General features: G+C 43.8%; 1 protein-coding gene across 1 annotated transcript in view; it reads right to left on the bottom strand.

Moving 5' to 3' along the window:
• Nucleotides 1-23778, bottom strand: part of scube1 (signal peptide, CUB domain, EGF-like 1) — a 118536-nt gene that overhangs the window by 88783 nt on the left and 5975 nt on the right. The window contains exon 3 of the mRNA XM_080050734.1: nt 129-254. Coding sequence (XP_079906860.1) covers nt 129-254 — 126 coding nt within the window. The remainder of the gene's footprint in view (nt 1-128; nt 255-23778) is intronic.

Genomic DNA, 23778 nt, shown 5'->3' with positions numbered 1-23778 from the left:
ACAGCCCCTTTAGTCAATCTATTAATAATCAAGTCAATGTTTTACCGCCCATGTTAACAGAAACACACACACACACACACACACGTCGTGGAAGAGAAATGTATTCACACAGCAGTGAGTGTTGCTACCTTGACAGTTGTGTCCGTCGTGGGCCAGCATGAAGCCATCGTAGCAGGTGCAGCGGTAGTTTCCAGGTATGTTGATGCACTCGTGGACACAGCCTCCGTTGTAGTCGTTCTCACACTCGTCCATGTCTGAAAAAGGTGCAAGGTGCTCGGCGTTACTTTAAACTGATTGGGTTTTACATTGTCATTCTCATTTTAGGTTATATAGGCTTCATTTCATTTTTCGGAAACCATTTGCAGCCATTCACTTCTTAGCAGTTCTTTGTATTTCCAGAGTCAGATCACCTCACTTTCTTGTTAGTAGTATAATACACAGTCCTTCCTGTCAACCGCTGAGCACATAGCATTGGTTAAAACTACCATTTGATGATTATGTGTTAAACTGGAAATTATTGATGTCACTAAAAAAAAAAGAGATGAGGATGTTTTCATTTGTATTTTGGACCGGTTTCCCAAGTTGTTATAGTATGTACTAGAGACCAAATCAGCATCATTGAACCTTGGCCAATGACAGACGTCGTACAGTATGTTAGTAGGAGAAGGACATGACAGAAAGTCCAACGACGAAACAGATGATATTGATGATACCTCGTTTGTTCTCTCCGATTACTTTTAAAAGGGTCACATATCATGCTCTTTTTCAGGTTCAAAATTGTAATCTGGATCTCTACAATAAACTGTTTTCATGGTGTAGGGTCCAGAAAAAAGAAATTATATTTCTTATAGTGACATTGCTGAATCTCCCTGTTTTTCAGCCTCTGTCTGAAACGCTCCATTTTATAATAATAATAATAATAATTCATTTTATTTGAGGGCGCCTTTCATAGCACTCAAGGTCACCTTTAGAGCATGTGTCTTTAAGCCCCGCCTTCCAAAAAGCCCGGTCTGCTCCGATTGGCCCTCAGTCTAACTGGCGGTCTGAATCTAACTGCTGGTTAGATTCAGGGGGATCGTGGGATGTGCTTATCACAGGTGGAGGTAGTGCTAAGTTAGGTTGGTAATGAGGGGGGAGGGGGGAGGGGGGCTTCTCCCATCATGACATCATAAGGGGAGAGAAACCTGACACATGTTTTCAGAAAGGTTGAGGTGGAATAGAAAAGAGAGGGTTGTTTTTTGTTGTCGATGGGAGTCTCTAGTCACACCCAAATATAATAATGAAAAACCATGAAAAAGTGCAATTGGCATAATTGGTGACCTTTAAGTTTGGAAGCCAGTTAATTCACCGACATCCTTGCTTGTGGGTATCTATGCTAACCTACATAGTGCGTCCCACAGCATTACAATGTAGTAATGGCAGTTGGCTGTGGAGTGAGTGAGGGAGTAGAGGAGAGTGTCAGCCGGTGCACCCTCGCCCCCCCTCCCCTCCCCCACCTCCATGCTGAGCCAGTGGAGGCTTTCACAGGAGCTGCTCACAAGTGGTTGCCATGCGAAGCCACTTAGACAAACAGTGCTTCCCCCCCTCCGTGTGAACACCATGGAGGAAGACACCCGGGTCCACATGTCCCTGTCTGAGTAATAAAGATGAGACAGTGCAGGTATATGGAGCGTGTTGTTCTGGTGACTCTTTCTGGTGCCGGTTTGATGAATCTAAAGTCACTGTGGTATTTCATTGAACTGTCTGTCCACACTGTTCGACATCCACTCCCTCACTCTCTCGCGTTCTGTCGGCCCTTTTACACCATGGCCACCGTCCGTCAACATTCCGCTCACATAGCTGCTAGCTTATCTGTCTGCTGGCCTGCATGTCTGTCTGCCTGTCTGACAGTCTGTCAACTTTGTCCTTCAGCTTGTCCAATGATTTTGACAGATGAAATCAACAGAGATATGTTGCCACTGAAGTCATTGATAGCAGCCCTCTCTGCCCACTACTCACAGGTGTGGAAAGGTATGACAGAAAAACATATCTTGTGTGTGATCCAATTGGTAAACCCTCGACTACACAGCCTCAAAAGCAAAAATCCTCCAAACAGACTAAAAATGAAGGTGTTCTTATTTTAATAATCAGAAAAATATGATATAGCGTTTCCCTAATCGCTGTGCAGAACAGCATGTTGCCATCACGTGACAATAAAACTCTCCAATCAAATGTAATACTACATTGAGCTGTGACACAATAACTCAAAAGCAAATTCAAAGCACTGGAATTGCAAATGAGAGCAAAAGATAGTGTCCAATTCACAAAGCACACAAAGGGGGAAATGTCCTCAAACTGCACTGCCAAGCATACCATGTCCTTGGTGCTCCTGTCCAATTGGCATGCATTTAAAATGAGAGAATATCAAAAAAAGTCAAAACAAAATTCCCCCCTTTTCCTATGCAAATAAGCCTTGTAGCAAATACCACTGAATTTCCAGAGACCAACCACATTGCCACAGGCAGTAATAGTGGTGCAATTTACCGCCGCTGAGAGCCACGTATTAAAACAACGCTATTCTCTTAAAGTCAGACCAAACTACAGCTAGTACTGGTCTGGCAGCAATTTGTATATCTATGGGCAGCACGCTATATCATATCTGAGATGGAGGGGAGGGGGGAATGGGCCAGTCAAAATAGTGAAATTTAAACGGTACACACATCACCGTTTTAAAAGCTAGATAGGCATACTACACGCACGGATGGGATGAGATCCGCTTGCTTACTCACGTAAACAACAGGGGAAAATTGCGCTTAGCTGAAAAACGTATACTGATTCTAAAAACAGGGCAAATTTGCGGGCACTATTTCGCCACAAATCATTGAGCTGTTACCGTGCGGATCCATACTTAGTGGATCTGGCCCAAAGTACGGATGAGCTACTGTAATAGGTTTTGCAGATATTTGTTCACCGGCAGAAGTATTGGACCAAATGTCATTTTGACCTGATGATGGAGGCAAATAAAAAGTCAGTAGATCAAAGTGATTAGAGTTTATCCTCTGGGGACCATGAATATGCGGACAACATTTCACACAGAGCCATTCAATAAATGTTCTTTAAAGGACCTGAACACAAAACATGTCAACCGAATGGCAGGGCCTCACTAGAGTCTGTAGAATTCATTCCCTGCGTTCCGAATCGCATACTCTTTCTTTTTTCTATTCTACATACTACATCTGCCAATAAAAATAATCTAGTTAGGATGCAGTAGGCAAGTGGGACATACTTTTACTCTTTTATTTCATCATAACATTGGGCCTTGATCTTGCCTCTTGCTTTTATATCCGTCGCATCCCCGTTTGTTTTCATATGGAGGCTCCGTTGATGTGACGTCACTTCAGGTTCGCACTGGATTATGGGTCAGAATCGCCCAAACAGGATGCTGTTTTCAACACTAACAATCTTGGCCGGGTGTAGTAGACTAGACATCCGGGTCTTTCTAACGGGTCTGATTATAACAATCAAAGGATGACCCATCTTTTTGGTATAGTCATTTGTAGGCATTATTGAACTCTGAGATCCTATGTAGTATAAATGTGCAAATATTTTTGAAATCATTTCATCCTAGACTGAGAAAAGGCAGAAAGAGTGTTTCATGGTCTCACTGTCTAACCCTACATTTTACTAATGTGACATCACACTAGTAAAAATGTAGGGCTAGGATTAACAGGACAGCTGGGCCAAGGGAAGACTGAGGGAAGAAAAACCTAATTCGTTATATTATAATAGCGATTTTATAATGATAGAACGCCGGTTCCGTATGGGTGAAGTATTCCTTTAAGCAATGTGTTTTTCGTAAAGCTCATGTAGGACACATGATGCAAAGGCCTGTGCATTGTATGCCTACCAACAACCCCTGACCATCTTCATATAACTTATGTCCTCTATGTTCTAGACAAGAATGTAGCACTTCTTTTACTGGGAAAAAAAACAACATTGCCAATGAACATACTCCAGGCAGCAATTGTGGTTTCTTTCTAAATGGGCTTGGCTAAATACTTAGTACTACACAGACATGTTTTTTCTATGAAACATGGTTGGCTTGACAGTGTGTGAGCCACTTAAACAGTGGTGTGACTTAAAGTAGATCTTTAGATGAAACAGATAGGCGCCCATTCTTTTTCCAACACTAATATCAGCCTGGCATATGAGAGCAGACGTTGCTTGTTTGGATCAGCGACTTTCTCAGGAAGTGGTGGAGAGAGCTGTCAGGGACTTAAGTTGCCAGGTTTGATCGATGGGAGGAGGCCGATTTTTTTCCAAGCTGAAATGAGACTCTGGCAACACAGCAGCGATGGGCAACACACACCCACACACACACACACACACAGACACACACACACACACACACACACACACACACAGACACACACACACACACACACACACACACACACACACACACACACACACACACACTGCTCTCAGTCTCCAGAGTCTGCATGTGGACACAACCCAGACCTGGACACTGAGCATAAACACAAACTCAACAAACACAAATGTACAGTCACTAGCACCAGAGCGCATGCAAATGTGTTCACGCACGCACACACACACAGAAAAAACACACACTTGCGTCTACTGACTCACATACCCCAAGTGCAGAACTGAGGATTTACAAATAATAACATACACAAACACACACACACACACACACACACACAATTAAAATGCACAAACATGAAACACAGCGCACTCGTTTAACATACCATTCAGAGACCTTCTATCCACAAAACACTTCCGTGCGATGGCTTTGAAGAGTCAGAAAAAAGCAGGCGGATGTAAACATGAGACGATCCTCATCTGGCCGGTTTCACTTGGTTAGGAACCATTATGACAAAAGCCAAATCAATGCCACATTCTGCACATGAAGTGCCACAGACATTGTTTACCGGAAGCCAATTATGCAGGCCAACACACTTTTCTGTCTGATCTCTGACAGAGGAGCCCTGTCTCTGTACTGGAAGCGTGATTGGGGTTCAAAGCGGTATTCACATCCACTCATACTGCACTAACAAGTGTATACTAGTATTTGCATTGAATAGTTTCTTATTGAATAACCTTTCTCACAAAACTGAGCCAAAATAGATTCAATTGAATTGCATGCTAATGAGAACAGCCAAAGATCATATTAAAAAAAGGGAAAAAAACATAAGAAATGACCAAAAGGAGGAGAGATCAATCATGGTGGGGGATTAGAGAACACGAGCGGTAGTGTATACAAACTGCCTTCAAAGCCATCGACTGGCTCATCCTAAAAGGCATTTGCAACCAATTAGGGGGTTGAGCTGGAATGGGCCAGTGTTTGGGGGGAAAGGGGGCTTGTTTGGACACTTTGCTGTGCTGCCAGCTCTCAGATGGCACGGTTCAGCGTGATGTGAACCAAGCCGGTCCTACGCGTGTACTGTGCTCTCTGCTTCTCATCTGTCACACAACCAAGGGACAAGGTACAGACTGGAACACTACAGGAACTACACTACAATAAGAAGCAGCAGGTTGATTCATCATTGGTGCACGAGTTGTTTCAAAAACAGGCAGACTCAGAGAGACTATAGCCCCTTTTACACAGAGATTGCGGCATATTGACGGAACAACATCACTCCAATATGCCGGCTTTGCTTGCTTCTGTGTTATTTACACAGAACCAAGCAACGCCGGCCTGCTGGCGCATCAGTAGTCCCTTTTACACAGCGCTCCGGAATGAAAGAGGTGCTTGTAAACAGCGTCAGGTGTGACGTAAACATTTAGCGCCGCGCCGGTCAGCTGCTTTACAACAACAACAATGGCCGGTGAATTGAGAGCAGAAGTGCTGGAGCTTGCAGTAAGAGGGCCGTATTTTACTGTCCCCACGATGTGCCAGTTGATCTCGCTACGCGCTGAGTCCAACATCACTGGGACAGTTAACCAAACTGACTAAATCAATCCGACCGCTTCACCTCTGTGTGTGTGTGTGTGTGTGTGTGTGTGTGTGTGTGACAGGTTGGTTGTGAGCGAGTCTCTTTGTGAGGGCAGCGATCTGCCAATCAGACATACACATACACACAGTGTGTGAAGTCACGTTACTGTAGACAGAAATAAAGTGTGGATATACGCTCAGACTTAGGATAATAATAGCGGCGGCGGAATGTGTTAGCAAAACAGTAGCTCTGTGGCTAACAGCTGAGCCGGAGCCTTCAGTCAGCTGAAGCAGACAGTCTAGCGGGGCGAGCAGACTATTCCCCCGTTACTAGGTCGACCTTCAAGCTGAACAAGAGCCCTCCGCTGCGCGTCGGGCTCCTGCTTCAGCTTGTCGGTCTTTATTTCTAGCAAGTGACCCGTTCGCTATACTTTATCCCTTACTTAGCCTAGCCTAGCTTTCCATTGTACAACTTCTCCTGGGCAGAAATAGACTATAAAAAAAGAGAAATAGAAGCGCGGGGGTTTGGATTGAGCAACGGACCTTATGATCAGCTAGATTATACACCGTTCCTTTTATTTGGTGATTTTTACGGGACATCAGGCCGCCGTGGTTAATGTTAAACACACGTCCTTCAACTGCTAACATGGTCGCATGTTTAGAACGTAGACTATGGAACGTCAAACGCCCCCCTGTTCCGCAACAACAAGCTGGAGCATTTAAACAGAGAGGCGGAACTGATCGTGTCGGGAATCTTACTACCCCCCGAGGTAGTAAAATTCCCGGAACGATCACTCGCACCTTTCTTCCCTCGTTCCGCAACTGTCGCATTTACACAGCTGGGGGGAGGGCCGAAAGGCCGGCATATTCCCGGCTTTCACTGGCTGTGTAAAAGGGGCTTATGTTTACACTCAACTGGCTCTCTCTCTCTCTCTCTCTCTCTCTCTCTCTCTCTCTCTCTCTCTCTCTCTCTCTCTCTCTCTCTCTGAGACAGAGGGTTTAAAGTGTGCAGGTGTGTGTGTGTGTGTGTGTGTCTGTGTGTGTGTCTGTTTCTGTGAGTGCGTGCGTGCTATGTGTGTGTGACAGGGAGATTAGAGTGAGAGGTGTGTGTGTGTGTGTGTGTGTGTGTGTGTGTGTGTGTGTGTGTGTGTGTGTGTGTGTGTGTAGGGAGGAGGGGAGGTGCCTCGTGCGGTGCCACTTCCTGCCCCTGAGCTGTTGTTGACATGTGACAGCGGTGTGCCCCGACAGCTCCGGACTGACTCCCGCTGCTAACCGCTAACACGCACACCTTTTCTAATGGGCCCGGGGGAAACCTCTATGCTCCTCGGCTCATCAAGTGAATTAGGTGCCTTCACTGACGGCCCTGTCCCTCTCTCTCACACACACACACACACACACACACACACACACTGGACAGGCGTACCGGGGCAGAGGGAGTAAGGGGACTGGAGGGGATGCTGCTATTTGACGAAATGTATAAAAATCAGGGAGGTGTTATGTACATGGTAGCCTTAGGCCGATGAGCCCATGTAACATAGTAGGAAAGATAACTATGTTTACATAAAATGTCTGTATTATTGTATAATGAACTGATGTGTGAGCAGAAAGTCTATTTCAAGTCTAACTTGATGGCACATGGTTTGCTGGACATGCAGGCCCTTTGTTAAAATCTCTACAGCCATTATATGTTTTGCCCACACATATTCCTTGCCTCATTTAAAATGACACCAGGGGCCTGTTTCAGGTAGCTGGTTTTACATACTCTGGGTTTAACCCTGCGCTCTGAGTTGGTAAACTCAGAGCGCAGGGTTGATAAGCAACTCTGGGTTTTCGGTTTCAGAACAGTGGATCAGCGTTGGGTCAATCAACTCTGAGCGTGTTCACTCTGGGTGGAGCGTGTGCATAAAAGCCATCGTCAATGGATCGCTGATAACATGATTCACCATGGAAACAGAAGAAACAAATGATTGATCCTCCCACTTCTCCACTTCTCAAAAAAGAAAAAAAGAAATCTCCGCTCCTCCCACTAGAGTTAGAAATATTAACGAATGAGCTTATGGTAGCCTATGGAGAAGAATTAACGGGATATTGTCTCATAACTCTGATCTAATCTCCTCGGCAATTCAGAAAAAAAACAGAGCAAACATTTTTTGTCAAGATAATCATTTCGCTTCCGTATGAGAAGCCATTGTCTATTTTAAAAAGTTACGCATATCAGCTGTAAAGTAATAAAGCTGACGCGGCACAGCATTGCTGACAGTGCCTAAAGCCTACTGTGCAGTAAACAGAACAGACTGTCGCTTCTTTTAAATGGGGAGTGAAATACATTAACGTCAAGACACATTAGGTGACAGTTTCCATTGAAGAGCCTGATTGATTTATTACCAAATCCATTTTCCTCAAGTGATCACAGTTTAAATTATTATATAATTTTTATATTCATATTAGGCTATTTAACGAGGCTTGTCTGTGACTTTAGGATCGCACAAGTGAACTACAACGATCGCGTGCAGCCGCAGCGTTACATGAATCCACCTGACATAAATCTGTTCAGTGGCACAGACGTTAAAAAACATACAATAGGCTACAAATAGGTTTATTAATCTGAATGTAGAGCATGTCACGATGTGTAAGGTGGCCGCCTATATGAACGGACCGAGGGCTGAGAACAAGGCTACTGATCAGATAAATGATCGGTCAAACGTAAAATCATCAGGAAATGATAAAAACATCCCGATGGAGATTTCTATAGAGTGATTTTGCTTCAAACTGTACAGGGACGCGTGTGACAGTGACACTCTTTCTTCAGTCGGAGCTGCAGCGTAAAGTGAAAACAAACTCAGGGTAGGTCTAACCACCTCCCGAGCAGGTTAGACCCACGGCGTATGTTGCCGCAGTAACTGACTCTCGGTTGCACTGAACCTGCTACCTGAAACGGAAAACCCAGAGTTTCCACCAACTCAGAGCGAACAAACTCTGGGTTGCCTCAAAACCAGCTACCTGAAACAGGCCCCAGATTAGTTTCCAGTAAATGTTGTTAAACCTCTGCACTTTGATGAGGGCAGAATCATCCCTGCGTTCCAAATGACATACTTTTTCTTTTCACTACACTCCATACTAAAGTACAGAAGAGTTTTAGGGCCACGTGAGAGAGAGAAAAACAATCAGATAATCAAGATGTTCTTTTCATTATGTCGAGAAATGTCGAGAATAAAGACGAATACTCCAAAATGCTATTGAAGTTGAGGGGGCATTTATGTATTTTCAGCATACTACAATTGATCTGCATGTATTGGGACATGCTAAATCTTTTTCTGGCATACTAAATAAAATAGTAGGGAGGTATGGGAAAATCAGCAAGACTAGTGATGTAAACATGCTAAATCCATGCATTTCTCCTTTGCAGCTGCACTACATTATTAACTAAGCTTAAGATCTATGCGTCATTTCTACAAGCACGTTCACTTTCCAATCACCATCAATTGTTAAGGCGACTAAACTCTGTTGAGGTTGTTAAGCCCAGAAGATAAATAAGAAAATCATACTCTAGGAAATAGCAAAGATAGCAAGTGAAAACCGTTAAGTATCTTACATTTACATGGAAGAGTCCGAAGCATAGCGAAAAGTAGAACAAATACCATATATATACTAACAGATAAGTCAGAGATTTACAGGTATGATATTAACGGTGGCTATATTCCATTAAGATGTTCTTCTTCTTGGGCTCAGCTAACTAGGACAATTCATGGAGCGGAGTCATAATTAAATAGTATTGCATTGTGTTTTTCATGCTGTTTCAAAATATATGCTTTGCAAAAGACTTACATCTGTAGCTGTGTGTGTGTGTGTGTGTGTGTGTGTGTGTGTGTGTGTGTGTGTGTGTGTGTGTGTGTGTGTGTGTGTGTGTGTGTGTGTGTGTGTGTGTGTGTGTGTGTGTGTGAGCCTATTTGGAGGTTCAACAGCCTCCAGTTGCCAAAACCAAGCATTCCAGTATTGCATTTCCAGATGTGTTTCAGGATGTTTTAGCAAACAAATTCTAATAAACAAACTTTGCACTACCTGCCAGGACACAACCAACAGAGGAAGATAGCTTAGCGAGCTAACAACATATTGAACCCCACATTTTTTTCTGGGAAAATGGTGGGTACCAAAACAGGAAAAGGGAAAGTGAATATTAGGCTATACTCACGTTTATCTGCTTGCAAGATGTAAAAGTCCAAATGAAAGCTAATGTTGATCCATACTAATAACTGTTTCCTGATACATTAGCTGCAGACATAACATGGTTCTAAGATGCCAGGTCGACAACAAACTCACAATAAAATAAAAAGGAAAATAATATTTCAAAACTAAAGCTTTAAATCATGTTTAGTTAGCCACTGTGCCCTGCACCAAATGACATACCGCCAATAATAGCAGCGCGCAAGCTAACATAATGACTCAGCTATTTTGGTAACAGGTTTACAAGGAGAGTGAATATTGGACTTACATTAGCCATTAACACGATTCCACATGAAAGCTTTATGTTGTATTCTGTGCTCTATAAGCATGGACATATAAAGAAAATAAGTAGGCCTAACTCTAGGTATAGGCTATGCTATTGCTAACACCTAGCGAGACCAGACATCCCGGTTTTGTCAGGGAAAGTTTCAAGCTCTGTCCAGAGTCCAGACAAAAATTCTGTAAAACACTCAAATGTTCCAGTTTCCAACATTCACTACATTCACAACATTCATTGTACCAGGTTTCACCACAATTCAAATCATTATAATAGTTAGCTTTTTTTTCTTAATGTTCTGTCCAAAATGTACACATCGAGGTGTTTATTTGGCTGAACCTTTGTCTGTTGGTGTCTGTTTATTTCTCCTTTACAACAATCTTTAACGGCCATTATCTCAACATTAGTTCTTTCAATACTCTGAACCAAACGTCTCAAAGCACTTACATCAACTAGACATTCCATAATAATTCTGAACACTATTCTGAAGGTTATTACAGAAGGATTTTTTTTTAATGTTGTTAATTGTCTGATTTATAAAAACATGCTTTTTTGCAATTTTATGACCTGTACGAAGTATTTTCTGATTTCTAAAATGAATAAAGGCTGTGTCCAGTTTTGTCACATTTTTGGACTCTATGTTATAAAAATACATAGAGATTTTAACCCTGGCTTTATCCAACATCTAGATTCTTGTCCTGTTAAAGATATGCAAATGTATGCATTATTAGTTAGGTTGCCAAATTTGCACATTTATTTCTGAAAGAATTTGTGATACAAAAAATTATTATTTAATCAATTTCTTTTTATGTAATTAATCCAAATGACAATGTTTGATTATATCTATAAGTGAAAGATGTTACCCTATTCGCCTGCAGTGCCAATGAACACACAGCCACCATTTCCACTCGTGTCCCAAAACAACCAGCGTGTGTGCTTATTCATGAGGTTAGATGATGTCCAGATGTCTATTGGGCTATGCAAATAAACTGATCTAGATGACAGGGCAGAACAGTGAAAATATAATATATAATAATAATATCCAATTAGATCACCCAGGCTAAGAGTGCAGCCACAGTGAGTAAAGTGAGGTCAGCGCTACTCACTTTGATGCATCCTTTTATCTGTCACTTTTGAATCTCTCACATAGGAGTCAGACAGAGTGTGTGTGCGTGTGTTATGACATCAAGTCTTCATGCAAGTCTCTGTCTGCACATCCAACACACACTAAAATAACTTAACCATTTGCAGCGAAAGATTTAAAGTCACCCTGCGTTCCGAATGGCATACTTTGTACTATTTAGTATGGTAGAAAAAAAAGATTTAGGATGTCCCGATGTCTTGTTGCTAGATTTACGAGTCTACTACATCCGGCCGAGATTTTTAGTGTTGGAAACAGCATCCTATTTGGGCGATTCTGACCCTTAATCCAGTGCGAACCTGAAGTGACGTCACATCAACGGAGCCTCCATATGAAAACAAACGGGGATGCGACGGATATAAAAGCAAGAGGCAAGATCAAGGCCCAATGTTATGATGAAATAAATAAGTAAAAGTATGTCCCGAACTGTATGCCTACTGCATCATAACTAGATTATTTTTATCGTCAGATGTAGTATGAAGAATAGAAAAAAGAAAGAGTATGCGATTCAGAACGCAGGGTCAATACCAAGCAGCAGGGAATTTCTGCCTGTGAGTGACATTTCCACCCAGGAGCGCCAGACGTCATCCGCCGACGATTGTCAAGGAAGCAGCTTGGAGATGCTGGCATGAGGTCACTACTGTATCTATATATAAAGCCAGAACATGTGTGTGTGTGTGTGTGTGTGTGTGTGTTTGGCGTGCGTGCGTGGGTGAGTGCGTGAGTGAGTGTGTCTGCTATAGCTATAGCCAGTGAGGAAAGAGGCTAAATGATGACGGGGTTGCAGACGCCAGGCAGACAATGGCCTAGTAATTGTCTGCCACTTCTTCTCCCATTTGCCCTCCCACCTGCGCTGTCTCCATTGCCACCCCATCCTTTTCCATGAGATGCCCTCTCTCTCTCTCCCTCTCCCTCCCTCTCCCTCTCTCTCTCTCTCTCTCTCCCTCCCTCCCTCTCCCTCTCCCTCTCTCTCCCTCCCTCCCTCTCTCTCTCTCTCTCTGGCTGTAAAGCAGGTCAAGTGTTCGTCACTGTGGCGCATAGCAAGGGAGGAGCTGCGAGTACAATTCTGTCTCCAATCTTTCACGATATGTTTCAGGCCATGTCCACGGCACAGGGACACTGGTATTTTGGTAACCGTTATCTTTTACTGTGCAGTCTGGGCCTTTAAGTCCACGCGCACACATCACAACCGGACACTATAACAGGAGCGTTTGGAAGAATTTTCGAGCACTGCTCTAAGGTATTCGGTGGTGCATTGATATGCACATATGAAAAAGTGACTGGTGGGGCTTAAACCTTATTAACTATTTTGGCCTTGACACACCCTTTAGGTTTTAGTATATGACAAAAGAAAAATACGTTTAGAAGTCTACTCCTCCACCTTCAAGCCCAGCTTTCAGTGAAAAATCTCCTCCTATTAAACTGTAGTTACATGTCATCATGTCGATGTTTGGCTTGTTCTACACATCAATACAAAGAGCACAACACGTAAAATATCTGGCAAGAGAGATGCACACACTACACAGCCAAAAAGCCTGTGTTTTATAACAGTCACTACAGTGTTCAAAGTGCCATCTTCCTCTGCAGGCTTCAAACCTAATTAGCCGCTCTTGCTAAAAAAAAAAGACTTGAGTTGAGACACACAATGTGTTTGTGAATGTGAATGGGGACGGCAGAGGCTATTGGTGTTAAAACACATAATGAGAGGGAGGAGAAGAGGCACGCTATTCAGCGCAATGGCCAACACTGATGAAAACCAATCAATTAGCCTGTAAGTGACAAATGCTAAAGTAAACACAAGGGCGCTTTCGCAGGCCTCTGCCAGCTCTGTGGCAACCGGCACACATCACTCATCCCTCCAGACCATCGTATACACTGTAAAAAAGGTTCCTTGTTAACAAGCCACTGAGACTGGACCTATACTGTATGTAAAAAAAATTACCTTAAGTACCTCTCCTCCAAAATGAACTAGCACACAACAAGAAATGTTGACTGTTAAACATTTCATATTGCTGCTTAGATGGATTTATTTTGCATCACAAATCTCCCAAATGTCATGGAGTTTATCTGCCGTTTAACCTCCACCAACACAGCAAAAGTCTCTTTGATTCACGGCCATTCATCTCATCATAACTATTAACTCTCAGCATGGAAAACAAGTGCACAATACTCTCCATCAACAGCCGGTTACCGTTTAGCTAAGTCTCTCTATAAACAAAGAGACAACTCTGGCACTGTTCTGCACACACACACACACACACACACACACACACACACACACACACACACACACACACACACACACACACACACACACACACACACACACACACACACACACACACACACACACACACACACACACACACACACACACACACACACACTTTCAGTAAAAGCAGGCTTGACTGATACACAGCTCCTCCCACATACGTACTCTTCATTTGACAGCGCGGGGATAAAAGTTCACATTTTTCCATAACGGGCCGGCAGTATGGACTGATGGAAAAGTCTACAGAGAGGGCAGTGTTCATAAATACCGGATCAGATTTCATAGGAGAATATTCACTTTGAGAAGACGTCTCCCCTGAGGACTTTGAATCCCCGGTCAGAGCAATGGGAAGCTATAGGAGATATAAAGGGTGGAGGTCTCCTAGAGCTTTCATACCGGCAAGGCTCTGTGCCGGTTCCTGTGTTCAACAACCTACTTTTAAACCAGCCAAGCGGGTTCAAACCGAAAATCTATTGGTTATGAACCTCAAAAGTTGGTTCTCAGCTGGAATCAAATAAATAGTTATTTTTTTCTTGAGAACCATGACGTAATCAAGAGGGGTGTCTTGTGCCTCGTTTCCACCGAGTAGAGCGGGTCGGGACGGAGCGGTTCGGTCCGGTTATTTTGGCTTTCCATTTGCAAAAAGTTGGGTAGGGTATGGATATATGTAATCCTCCGTTGGGGTACCAGCCGCCCGAAAGGGTGCCGAAAAGGCGGAGCTACACACTGCCGTGCGTTTATTGGTCGAACGAATCATTTCCACCGTGTGTAGTCACCTCGGCAAGAGTGAAGAGAGTCTTGTGTTTTGGCGATAAATGTGAGCGCAGCACAGTTTATTGTGTGGTGTTTTACCTCTTCATTAAATGAATCAGTGGGATAGCCTACACTGTGTAGCCTACCACTGTTACAATGTCACGTAGCTGCCACAGCCAGCGCTCACTGTCTCTGTCGGTTTGCACCGAGCTGCCTCTGTGCATTTTCCGGCGTAATACGCTCACAACACGGGGAAATAAATAAAGAAGCGGCCAGTTTGGCCAAGCAAAAACGAGAGACCGCTGGCTTGACCACAGCCCGATAGTTTGACGCCGGCTATCGCAGTCCAGCCTAAACCCCGCCCTACCAGTAAGGGTAGGGTCGGCGGTGGAAACACCACCGAGATTCTTAAAAGTGAGATGTCCCGCTCTGAGCCGCTCCGACCCGACCCGACCTGCTCTACTCGGTGGAAACGAGGTATAAGCTGTGTAGACGAGAAGAACAAGAACGAAGGACACACAGGCAGAAACATGCAGTGTTCTGCAGAGGAAACTCAATGTTTTGTGGTGATGATTTGGGTATTAACCAAAATGAAGCTCCATGAAGTAGAGAGGTTAAAGTCTGGTTCCACGTATAGACTGGTATGAACGCAGGCTTGTTCACAAGAACCAAAGTTCACAGACTTTAGAATGGAACTAGAGCCGGAAGCAGAACCATGTTTGGTGTGAAAGCAGGCCTTTCAGTCAATGGGATGTGAACACGCTATTAAGTCCCGCCATAGGCATATGAAAAAAAAAATCAAGGTTTCAAAACCGCCATTATTTTCCATTCTACCTTTCTAAGGTATTAGGTATTGTGTCTCTTGAATAATCTGCAGTCGAACAGTTGATTGGCGGAGTGATACTTAAAAAAACAACTGTCTGGCTGCAAACTAAAGCTGCGGAAAAAATATCAGTTTAGCGTACAATTGAATGGATATCAAGGTTTGAGGTTAGCATTTATATACAGTGTGTAGGGAGAAAATGTACTCTTCTGGTCCCCTCTGCAGCAGGACAAGGCTGACTTCTGCTACAGCGACATCTCCCCCCAAACTCCTTATAGTGACTGCACTGACTACCATCTCCATAAGGTAACACACTAACTATGCATTAGTTCCTCAAACAACCACCACTTACACAATACTGAACTGTCCCTTTAAGGTTATCACATCGTCAGAAAATCATACCGGCCCCATGCCTATAGTCCCGCCGAAACTACCGGAGCCACTGGCCCCTACTGCAGGACAATGCGTCCCTGCGAGCTTGCTCATTTGTAGTGCCCGAGTGTAGCAAGAGAGCTGAGAGCGCAGGTCGTTTCCCATGGTCACCGGGGCCCTCCAATCCCCAAGCATAAGAGCCAGCCAGGGTTTCCTCAATATGGAGCCGCTACGGGCTACATCCCCCCCTCCTTGCCGTGGAACATCCAGACTGCACATCAATAATGGGATCATCAATCTGATCCACTTTCATGGTACTTTGTGAAGACAAAAGGAAAGGAAAAATATGATGTTTGTACATTATACTGATGCCCAATATATCACAAGGTTTATTGATATTTTCCCACATACTGTATACCCTTTCCCATCTCGACAAAGGTGCATCTGTTTTTTTTTGGCCGGAGCCAGCCTACATTTACCGTAGCTATTGTTTTAGTATGTGAGAAGTCCAAGCACTTTACATTGTTGCTTTCTTTGGCAGCTTCTTTAGTGCTCAGCTCTCATGTGCTATGCTGTTCCTTGCACTATACTTTCCCAGAGTCGGAACGAACCGCAAAAAAACATAAATCTGCATCACTCTCAAACCAAAAGGACTTTTCCTGGGAAATATCTGTTGAGAACACTCCACCATTGGAAGTGTTTAGAATTGGGAAATGTCAAGAGTTTTCAAGAACTGCACACACAAGGTGGATCTCAAATGTGTCCCCCAATCAAGTTTGCTTTTGCCAGCCCGGATCCTGATCCAACTTTTTCCAGAATGGTAAAACCTCATCTCACAGTTTTATAAATCAGTATGTGCCATAGTCTTATGCTTGATAAAGCGTTTTTTTAATTTTGCACCTGTCGCAACAACATACCCACACCGATATAACCCCATGCCCCATTGCATCAAACATCTGAATAGTTTACATCCAATTTGTATGAAACAACACAGATGTTTTATTTTTAAATCAATATCAATAACTGATACTGATACCCCCCCCCCCCCCCCCTCCCATTGAGGCTCAGTCATTGTCGCAGCAGACCCGTGATTGAATCCGGCCTGGGATGTTCTCTGCATGTCATTCCCCTCTTTACCCCCATTTGATCCTTCTCTCCAAACTGTCTAATAAAATTCAAATACGCCAAAAAATTATCTATTATAAACATTTTTAAAAAGTAGATCTCATCCAAGGCCGTGTCGTACGAAGAGTGCAAGCGGAGGTCTCCGCGAAATGAATGCAGGTGCTCTGGAAAAGGGAAAGTCTGATAAGATGCCAAAATGAGCGATAACAGCATGGCTAGACCGTAACATTTCTGAGCCAACGCACTCATTGGAGGATTGTGGAGTGACAGAAGCCTTGGTTATGATCCAATTCTCTCTCTTGATCCACGACATGTTTTAAACTGGGCTGTTGAGTGAGCTCTCGCTGATACGGAACGAGGCTGATAGTAAAAAAAGACGAGCAGACGAGGAGACATGAGGGATGGAGGGAGGGAGCTAGCAAAAGGCGCTCTGCTGGTTCCAGGAAACAGCTCAGGCCGCTAATGTGCGCTGTGGGCTGGGCAAAGTGGCCCCGTAATGCCTGTTGATGGAAAACACAGCCGGCCAATTACAGCCGTTATATCTAATCAACGAGGTCAAGGGTCAACTCCCGTACCGCCATCTGTCTTCATTTGACTTTCCCCCTGTCGTTAGCAGTTAGCCTGGCGTTCGATAGAGATCAGCGGGCCACAGGCAAGAGGCAAAGGAAAGGAGAGTGTGTGTTGACATGTACAGTACATGCACACAGAAGCATTCAAATGTCAAATGTAGAATGGTTATGTATAGAAAAATGCAGCTGACTTTCAGCTCCTATGATGGAAACTCACTTTGCTATGGTAAATGGATGGAAATGGTAAATGGATTTGACTTATATAGCACTTCTTAGCCGATTTTCTCAGCCCCAAAGCGCTTTACATTTCTTACCACATTCACCCATTCATACACACACTCATACACCGAAGGCAGTAGCTGCCATGCAAGGCGCCCTCTGAACCATCGGGAGCAATGTGGGGTTCAGTGTCTTGCCCAGGGACACTTCGGGGATCGAACCTCCGACCCTGCACTCCAGAGGCCTCCTACCTACCCACTTCGCCACTGCCGCCCCATTATGCACACACTCACAAAGAAGCACACGGGCTGATGCTAACGCTGGACTGGGTGAAAGTGATGTAATAAAGGTTAACGGCGGGAGATCATATTCCTAAAATGCCAGAGATCTGGTTTACTGTAATGGCTTGGATTTAATTAGAGTCGGGGGTATAATGTTGCATTGAAACAGGTGAGAAACAAGCACCGTAATCCATAATCAATGCTTCTGTGATTAGCTAGAAGTATGGTTGGCGTTGTAGTTGGTTACATGGTGACAGCTGATAGAGTTGGTAAAACGTTGGCTTTGGGTGGAAGGTGCATCATGTTGTTACATTCATAATATATATTTCCCATAATGATTTTGGGAGCAATCTTTGTAAATTCTTACAAATAAAACAATAACTTGGGCTATTACAGTTTATAGGTACCATTTCTCTTTTGAGTGTTTTAGCTAGCTATAAACTGACAGATATCAATCCTAATTTTGGAAACTCAAAGACAACCGCTACATACAATTTCACCTAAAGCAAGATGCTTTACTTCTAAATACTAACGGAATGCTGCCCATATCATTTCATCATTTCGTCAGAGAGCTTGTCCAGTTGTCTGGGGGCTGTCTAAAAGCATTCTGGGAAGTGTAGGAAAGAACTGTTATCTCAACTCAGTCTTTGAGACAAATACTCAAAAATATGGACGTCAAGATGTTTTGACAAAATCGGAAATTTGATCAATTGTATGTACACAACACTTGACCATTTGATATGAACAACCAACACATGGGCCTTGAGGTGAGATCAAGTAAACAAGTTCAAAACTGCATATAGTGGGAAAGATGAAGTTTGCCATTTGTATCTGGTTATTAGAACTTGGTTTAGATCATCTGGTTTAACTGATGGCTTGTTTACAACCTTTTCTGATTGCTCCTGCTTCTTGCCCAGCCATGTACTTGCAAGTAATGTTGCCATGTTCCCATGTAGATCTCAGCAACTCATTTGCAGAGCGCAATAATGTTGTCTTAGATGAAAGGAATGATAGCTAAAACTACAACCAATAAGTTGTAGTATATATTATTCTTTGATGTTATCAAGGTTTCAGTAATCCAAAAGGACGGTAGCATCAGTTATATAGTGCAGGCAACCATGTCTGATTATGAGAAGGGGAGCTGAGAGAGCAAGAGAGAGAGAGAGAGAGAGAGAGAGAGAGAGAGCATATATGTGCAGTACGCCGAGCTCCAGCTGTGGTGTGCTTTGAGGCAGAAGTGAGCGGAGGTGTGAACGCACAGCCAGGTGCTGCCCCCGTCTCAACCTAACACCCTCGCTCAGTCCACTTCCTCCCCGTTAATTAGGATAACCTGTGGGGGTGGAGGGTGGAGGGGGGTGTATGTGGGGGTTGTGAAACAGCTGTCTTAAAGCCTACGTTATATCAGAGGCCTATTTTCTTTGGAGCCCAGATTCGGCCGAGATGTGTTTGAGATAGACTAAAGCACAAAACTGACATTGTCTTGTTTATGAATATGTTTCACATCTCTGTTCATATATGATTTCATCTGGGGGGGGGGGGGGACGTTGATTGTTGCTACTAGGTATACCAAAATCATGTAAGACTTTTTTGGCTTCTATCCTGATCACAGTCCAATCCAATACTCCTCATATTTACCTAAAGGAGAATAACTGAAAAGAGAGCTGAGCTTGAGGCAAAGCGCTCAATGTACCGGTCAATCTTCGTTCCTACCCTCACCTATGGTCATGAAGGCAGGGCCATGACCCAAAGAGCATGGGTACAAGCGGCCAAAATGGGTTTTCTCAGGAGGGTGGCTTGCGTCTCCCTTGGAGATAGGGTGAGAAGCTCAGTCATTCATGAGGAACGTGGAGCAAAAGCGCTGCACCTTTGCGTAGAAAGACGCTAGTTGAGGTAGTTGGGGCATCTGGTTAGGTTGCCCCCTGGGCGCCTCCCTAGGGAAGTGTTCCAGGCACATCCAGCTGGGAGGAGGAAGACCCTGGATTAGTATCTCCACACTGGCCTGGGAACGCCTTGGATCCCCCACAGTGACTGATAATTATCTGTCACATTGGAATAGCAGCTGTAGCATCACACATTCATCTCACCTTATTTGTCACAGGCAACTCCAGGGTTCGACATAACGTATAGCCCGATGGCCCGGGGCCAGTAAAATCATATGCAGGGCAAGTTGATTGGCCTGTCACTGGCCCGCCCGGGCCAGTGACTGGCCAATCACAGTTCAGTATCTTTTTGTAGACTACATCATGGTTCATTGAAATGCGCGTTGAGAGTCGGAATGAAAGCAGTGTTTATTTAAGACTCAATATAATAAACCTAATATAAAATATATTTTTTTAATGAAAGGCCAGTGGACAACCGATGCGTGGGCGTTTTGACAGGCGGAGCAACAAGCGGGTGCACTCTCGCTCCGTTGGCAGAGCTGCCTACCGTCCGCCTGCGAGTCGACAAATCAATCGACTTGCTTTGCCCCCTTTCTGTCTTCCCACAGCAGCGGTTGAGGTGCAGAAAATGATAACTGCGCTTTTCCTTTATCTGCCGCCGTAATGTTGCAGTATTTGCATCCAAGCCCCAATGGTAATACAAATGAGAGGCTGTGAATGCGTCTCCGGTGATTGTGTCGGTTGTAGACAGAAACGAACGGAGGGACTCCGCTCACTGTACAGTTCCTATAGTCGCGCAGTTTGGCACTGTGTTTTCAGGCTCGAGACATTCAATCAGATCGCGGAAGTCTTTCCCATTGAAATCGCTAACGGGGAGAATATCCCCGGTTATTATTTTGGCCACAAACCACAGTTTATCTGCGCAGCGGCTCACTCGCTGGCGAGATCACACTGTGAAACGCTGCTATGCTCGGACGAAGGCATTGTGTGTTTCTAAGGTGATTTAACGTCATAGTCTTAGACGAGCGTTTAACTTATGCTGCATATTTTGCACTGCATTGTTTTTTATCAATAGTTTGAAAAAATGGTCCCACACCGGACTCTTATGTGAAGCTGACACTTCATGGAGAAGTGACACTCCTGCAGCGCGCTCACGACCAGACGTGAACTCGTACACGGTGAAATCTCCCATTAAAAAAACGGCATAACCCACTGATTTTCGGATTTCTATTCTATTTTTAAAGTCAACTTGAGCGCAAGTGGAAAACCGGTCATTCGGTCGACACATTCACATCCCTAATGCATATAGAGAAAGTAATAAAAACAGCCTACCACACCACAAAGAATGATCAGACCTTCATCTCTTATTTTTTTTTTATGTTTGAACATGACTTCTGCAGGTGAACTATTCATTAAACTGCCCAAATTCAAGAATAAAAACAATCATCAAACTACTGGACTTTAAAATACTGGCCCACTCTTTCAACATACTTTCAGTTGTAGGCTTCAAATTCAATATGTTTGCCTGGTTTTATATTATGTGTATGAGCAATATCAACATTTCATATAATTAACTAAAAGAAAAATAACCAAATCTAAAGGGAATATCTATACTGTTACAGTATAGATATTCCCTTTAGATCTGGTTATCTTTCTTTATTTTTCTAATACAGGTATTACAATTATTGACACTAAATTATGAAGAAAAAAAAGTGTGTGCAGGGTCAGTGAAAATATACAAGGGGCCAGTAAAACTCGGATCCACTGGCCCGGCGGGCCAGTAGGAAAAAAAAGTTATGTTGAACCCTGAACTCTATCCAAATACTGAAATTTGAAAGCTGAATTCATGGATATGAATCAAACGTTATTTGGAGAGATGCTGCTCCTGAAATGGATGTGACTTGATCACTCCTTTATCACCCACTCCTCAACAATCCCTTATCCAAGAACACTGTGTATTTGGGATGTCTTTGTTTCAATGCAATGAAACGTACCAATTGGAATTAACAGCCACACTTTCAGTCTCCTCCTCAATCACATCCATTGTGTTGCACTCAAGTCATTTGCATTAAAATTGACAAAGGTCGCTTTAACTAAGGGGCACTTTAACACGACAACACGAAACGGTGCAAACGCGGAAAAATTCCCGCGGTTGCACTATATCATTTACAGGAAAACAGCAAACGCAGGCATGAAACCGCAGGTTTTTGAGATCACCTCCCAGGGAGGATTTTTTGGAAAACTTAACGGTTTTGGTTTCCTGTAAACACCGAAACCATTTCCCCTGATAACACTGACGTCACGGCTCCACCCTCACACATGCGTAGTCTATAACATTTGCTGTCAAAATACCCACAACTCAAGCGAGTTATAAAGTTAGAAGACAACATGAACGGTGTCTCCACGGCACCATCACTGTGATCAGCGGAGAGTGACGTGCAGGGCTAAAATATAGGCTAACACTCGCCAATTTAGTCCAAGCGATTACCGCAGTAAGTTATTGAGACCACCCGCCACTTTGGCTGGGGAAAGATTTGTGCTCTGCCTGTTTTTCTAGCTAAATAAACGTGTGTCACTTCTATATGCCAGGGACACGGCTCTCTCTACATTAAAAACACTATCAGCGTGCAGCGGTTAAGTTAGGCTACTGTTCAACAAAAGGAGCATTAAGGCTACGGCTTCACAGTAAAAGCATTTCACTGGCTAAACATTAATAGCATTTCACTGGACACACGTGAGTTGACTTTTATTTTGAAGTACCCCTAACAGGAAGGTATCCGCTCACGAAGCCCCTTCACTATCAGCATGTCTTCTGTTTTTACGAGTTCAATGCGGTGAAATAAGAGGACAGAAAGCTTGTCTTTTACAATACTTGTAACCCCAAGCTTACACCAACCGCTTTATGAACGTTAGTGGCATTAATTTTCGGTTACAGTAAGGTTTTATGCATCAAATTGTACCGGAAGAGCTATCTACTGGGCTGTGTCACCGCTGACTATTGGCTTGGCATGGCTGCTACACTGCTACTACAGCGATTTCGGCCCGTTTCCTCTGAAAACATGTGTACGGGTGAAGATGACAGATAAATTGTGTCTGAACGGGGTTTTTTTTTAAACCAAAAACTGGAAACTGTCACGGTTTCACCGTGTAAAGTGCCCCTAAAGCTTGAGAGAGATCATTTAAAGTCCTGCACCACACTTGTTCAATCATTGCGCAAAGAACCTGTGATTGTCAGACCGTCTATTCCACTGTTCCCTTGGGTTGTTTTCAGACACTGTTATGGCGCTTTTACACTGCGTGGTATCAGCTCAACTCGACTCAACGCGCATTTTTGGCGTTTCCACCGCAAAAACATGGTACCTGGGACCTGGTAGCGGGTGATTTTTTGGTATCGCCTCGCTCGAGGTTCCAAGCGAGCTGAGCCGATGCTAAAAGGTGAAGTCGGCAGACTGCCGGCCACTGATTGGCCAGAGACTCCCGGCTTCATTCTGTTGTATATTCTCCCAAACTCTCCAGGACTTTTCGAGTGTATTTTGTCTCGCCGCGTGCAAGCCTTCTCTGGCTGTCTTTCATTTGATTTGCATCACAGATCCGAAAAAACAGTATATTCTCTAAGCTCACCCAGATGTGTTGGTTGTTGAGGATGTTACTTTAAACATACTGTACATGACACGAGAGGAGACATGTAGGGCAGCTAGCAGTTAAATAGCCTATAGTAGCCAGCTGGGATAGAAATTATAGCGACCGATTACATCACAAGCCTCGGACTGCACTGATTACCTCAATAAAGTATTCAGGCTGAGACACGGCTTGCATTTGCAAACACGTATCCTGAAACTAGAGCTACATGTGTGGTGGAAAAGTGCCATTAGACTGTGTTGAGGCATACTGGGGGGCCTCCAGTCTTTGT

Source organism: Ammodytes marinus (assembly GCF_949987685.1).
Source record: "Ammodytes marinus genome assembly, chromosome: 22".
NCBI lineage: Eukaryota > Metazoa > Chordata > Actinopteri > Uranoscopiformes > Ammodytidae > Ammodytes > Ammodytes marinus.
This window is presented reverse-complemented; position numbering and strand designations above follow the sequence as displayed.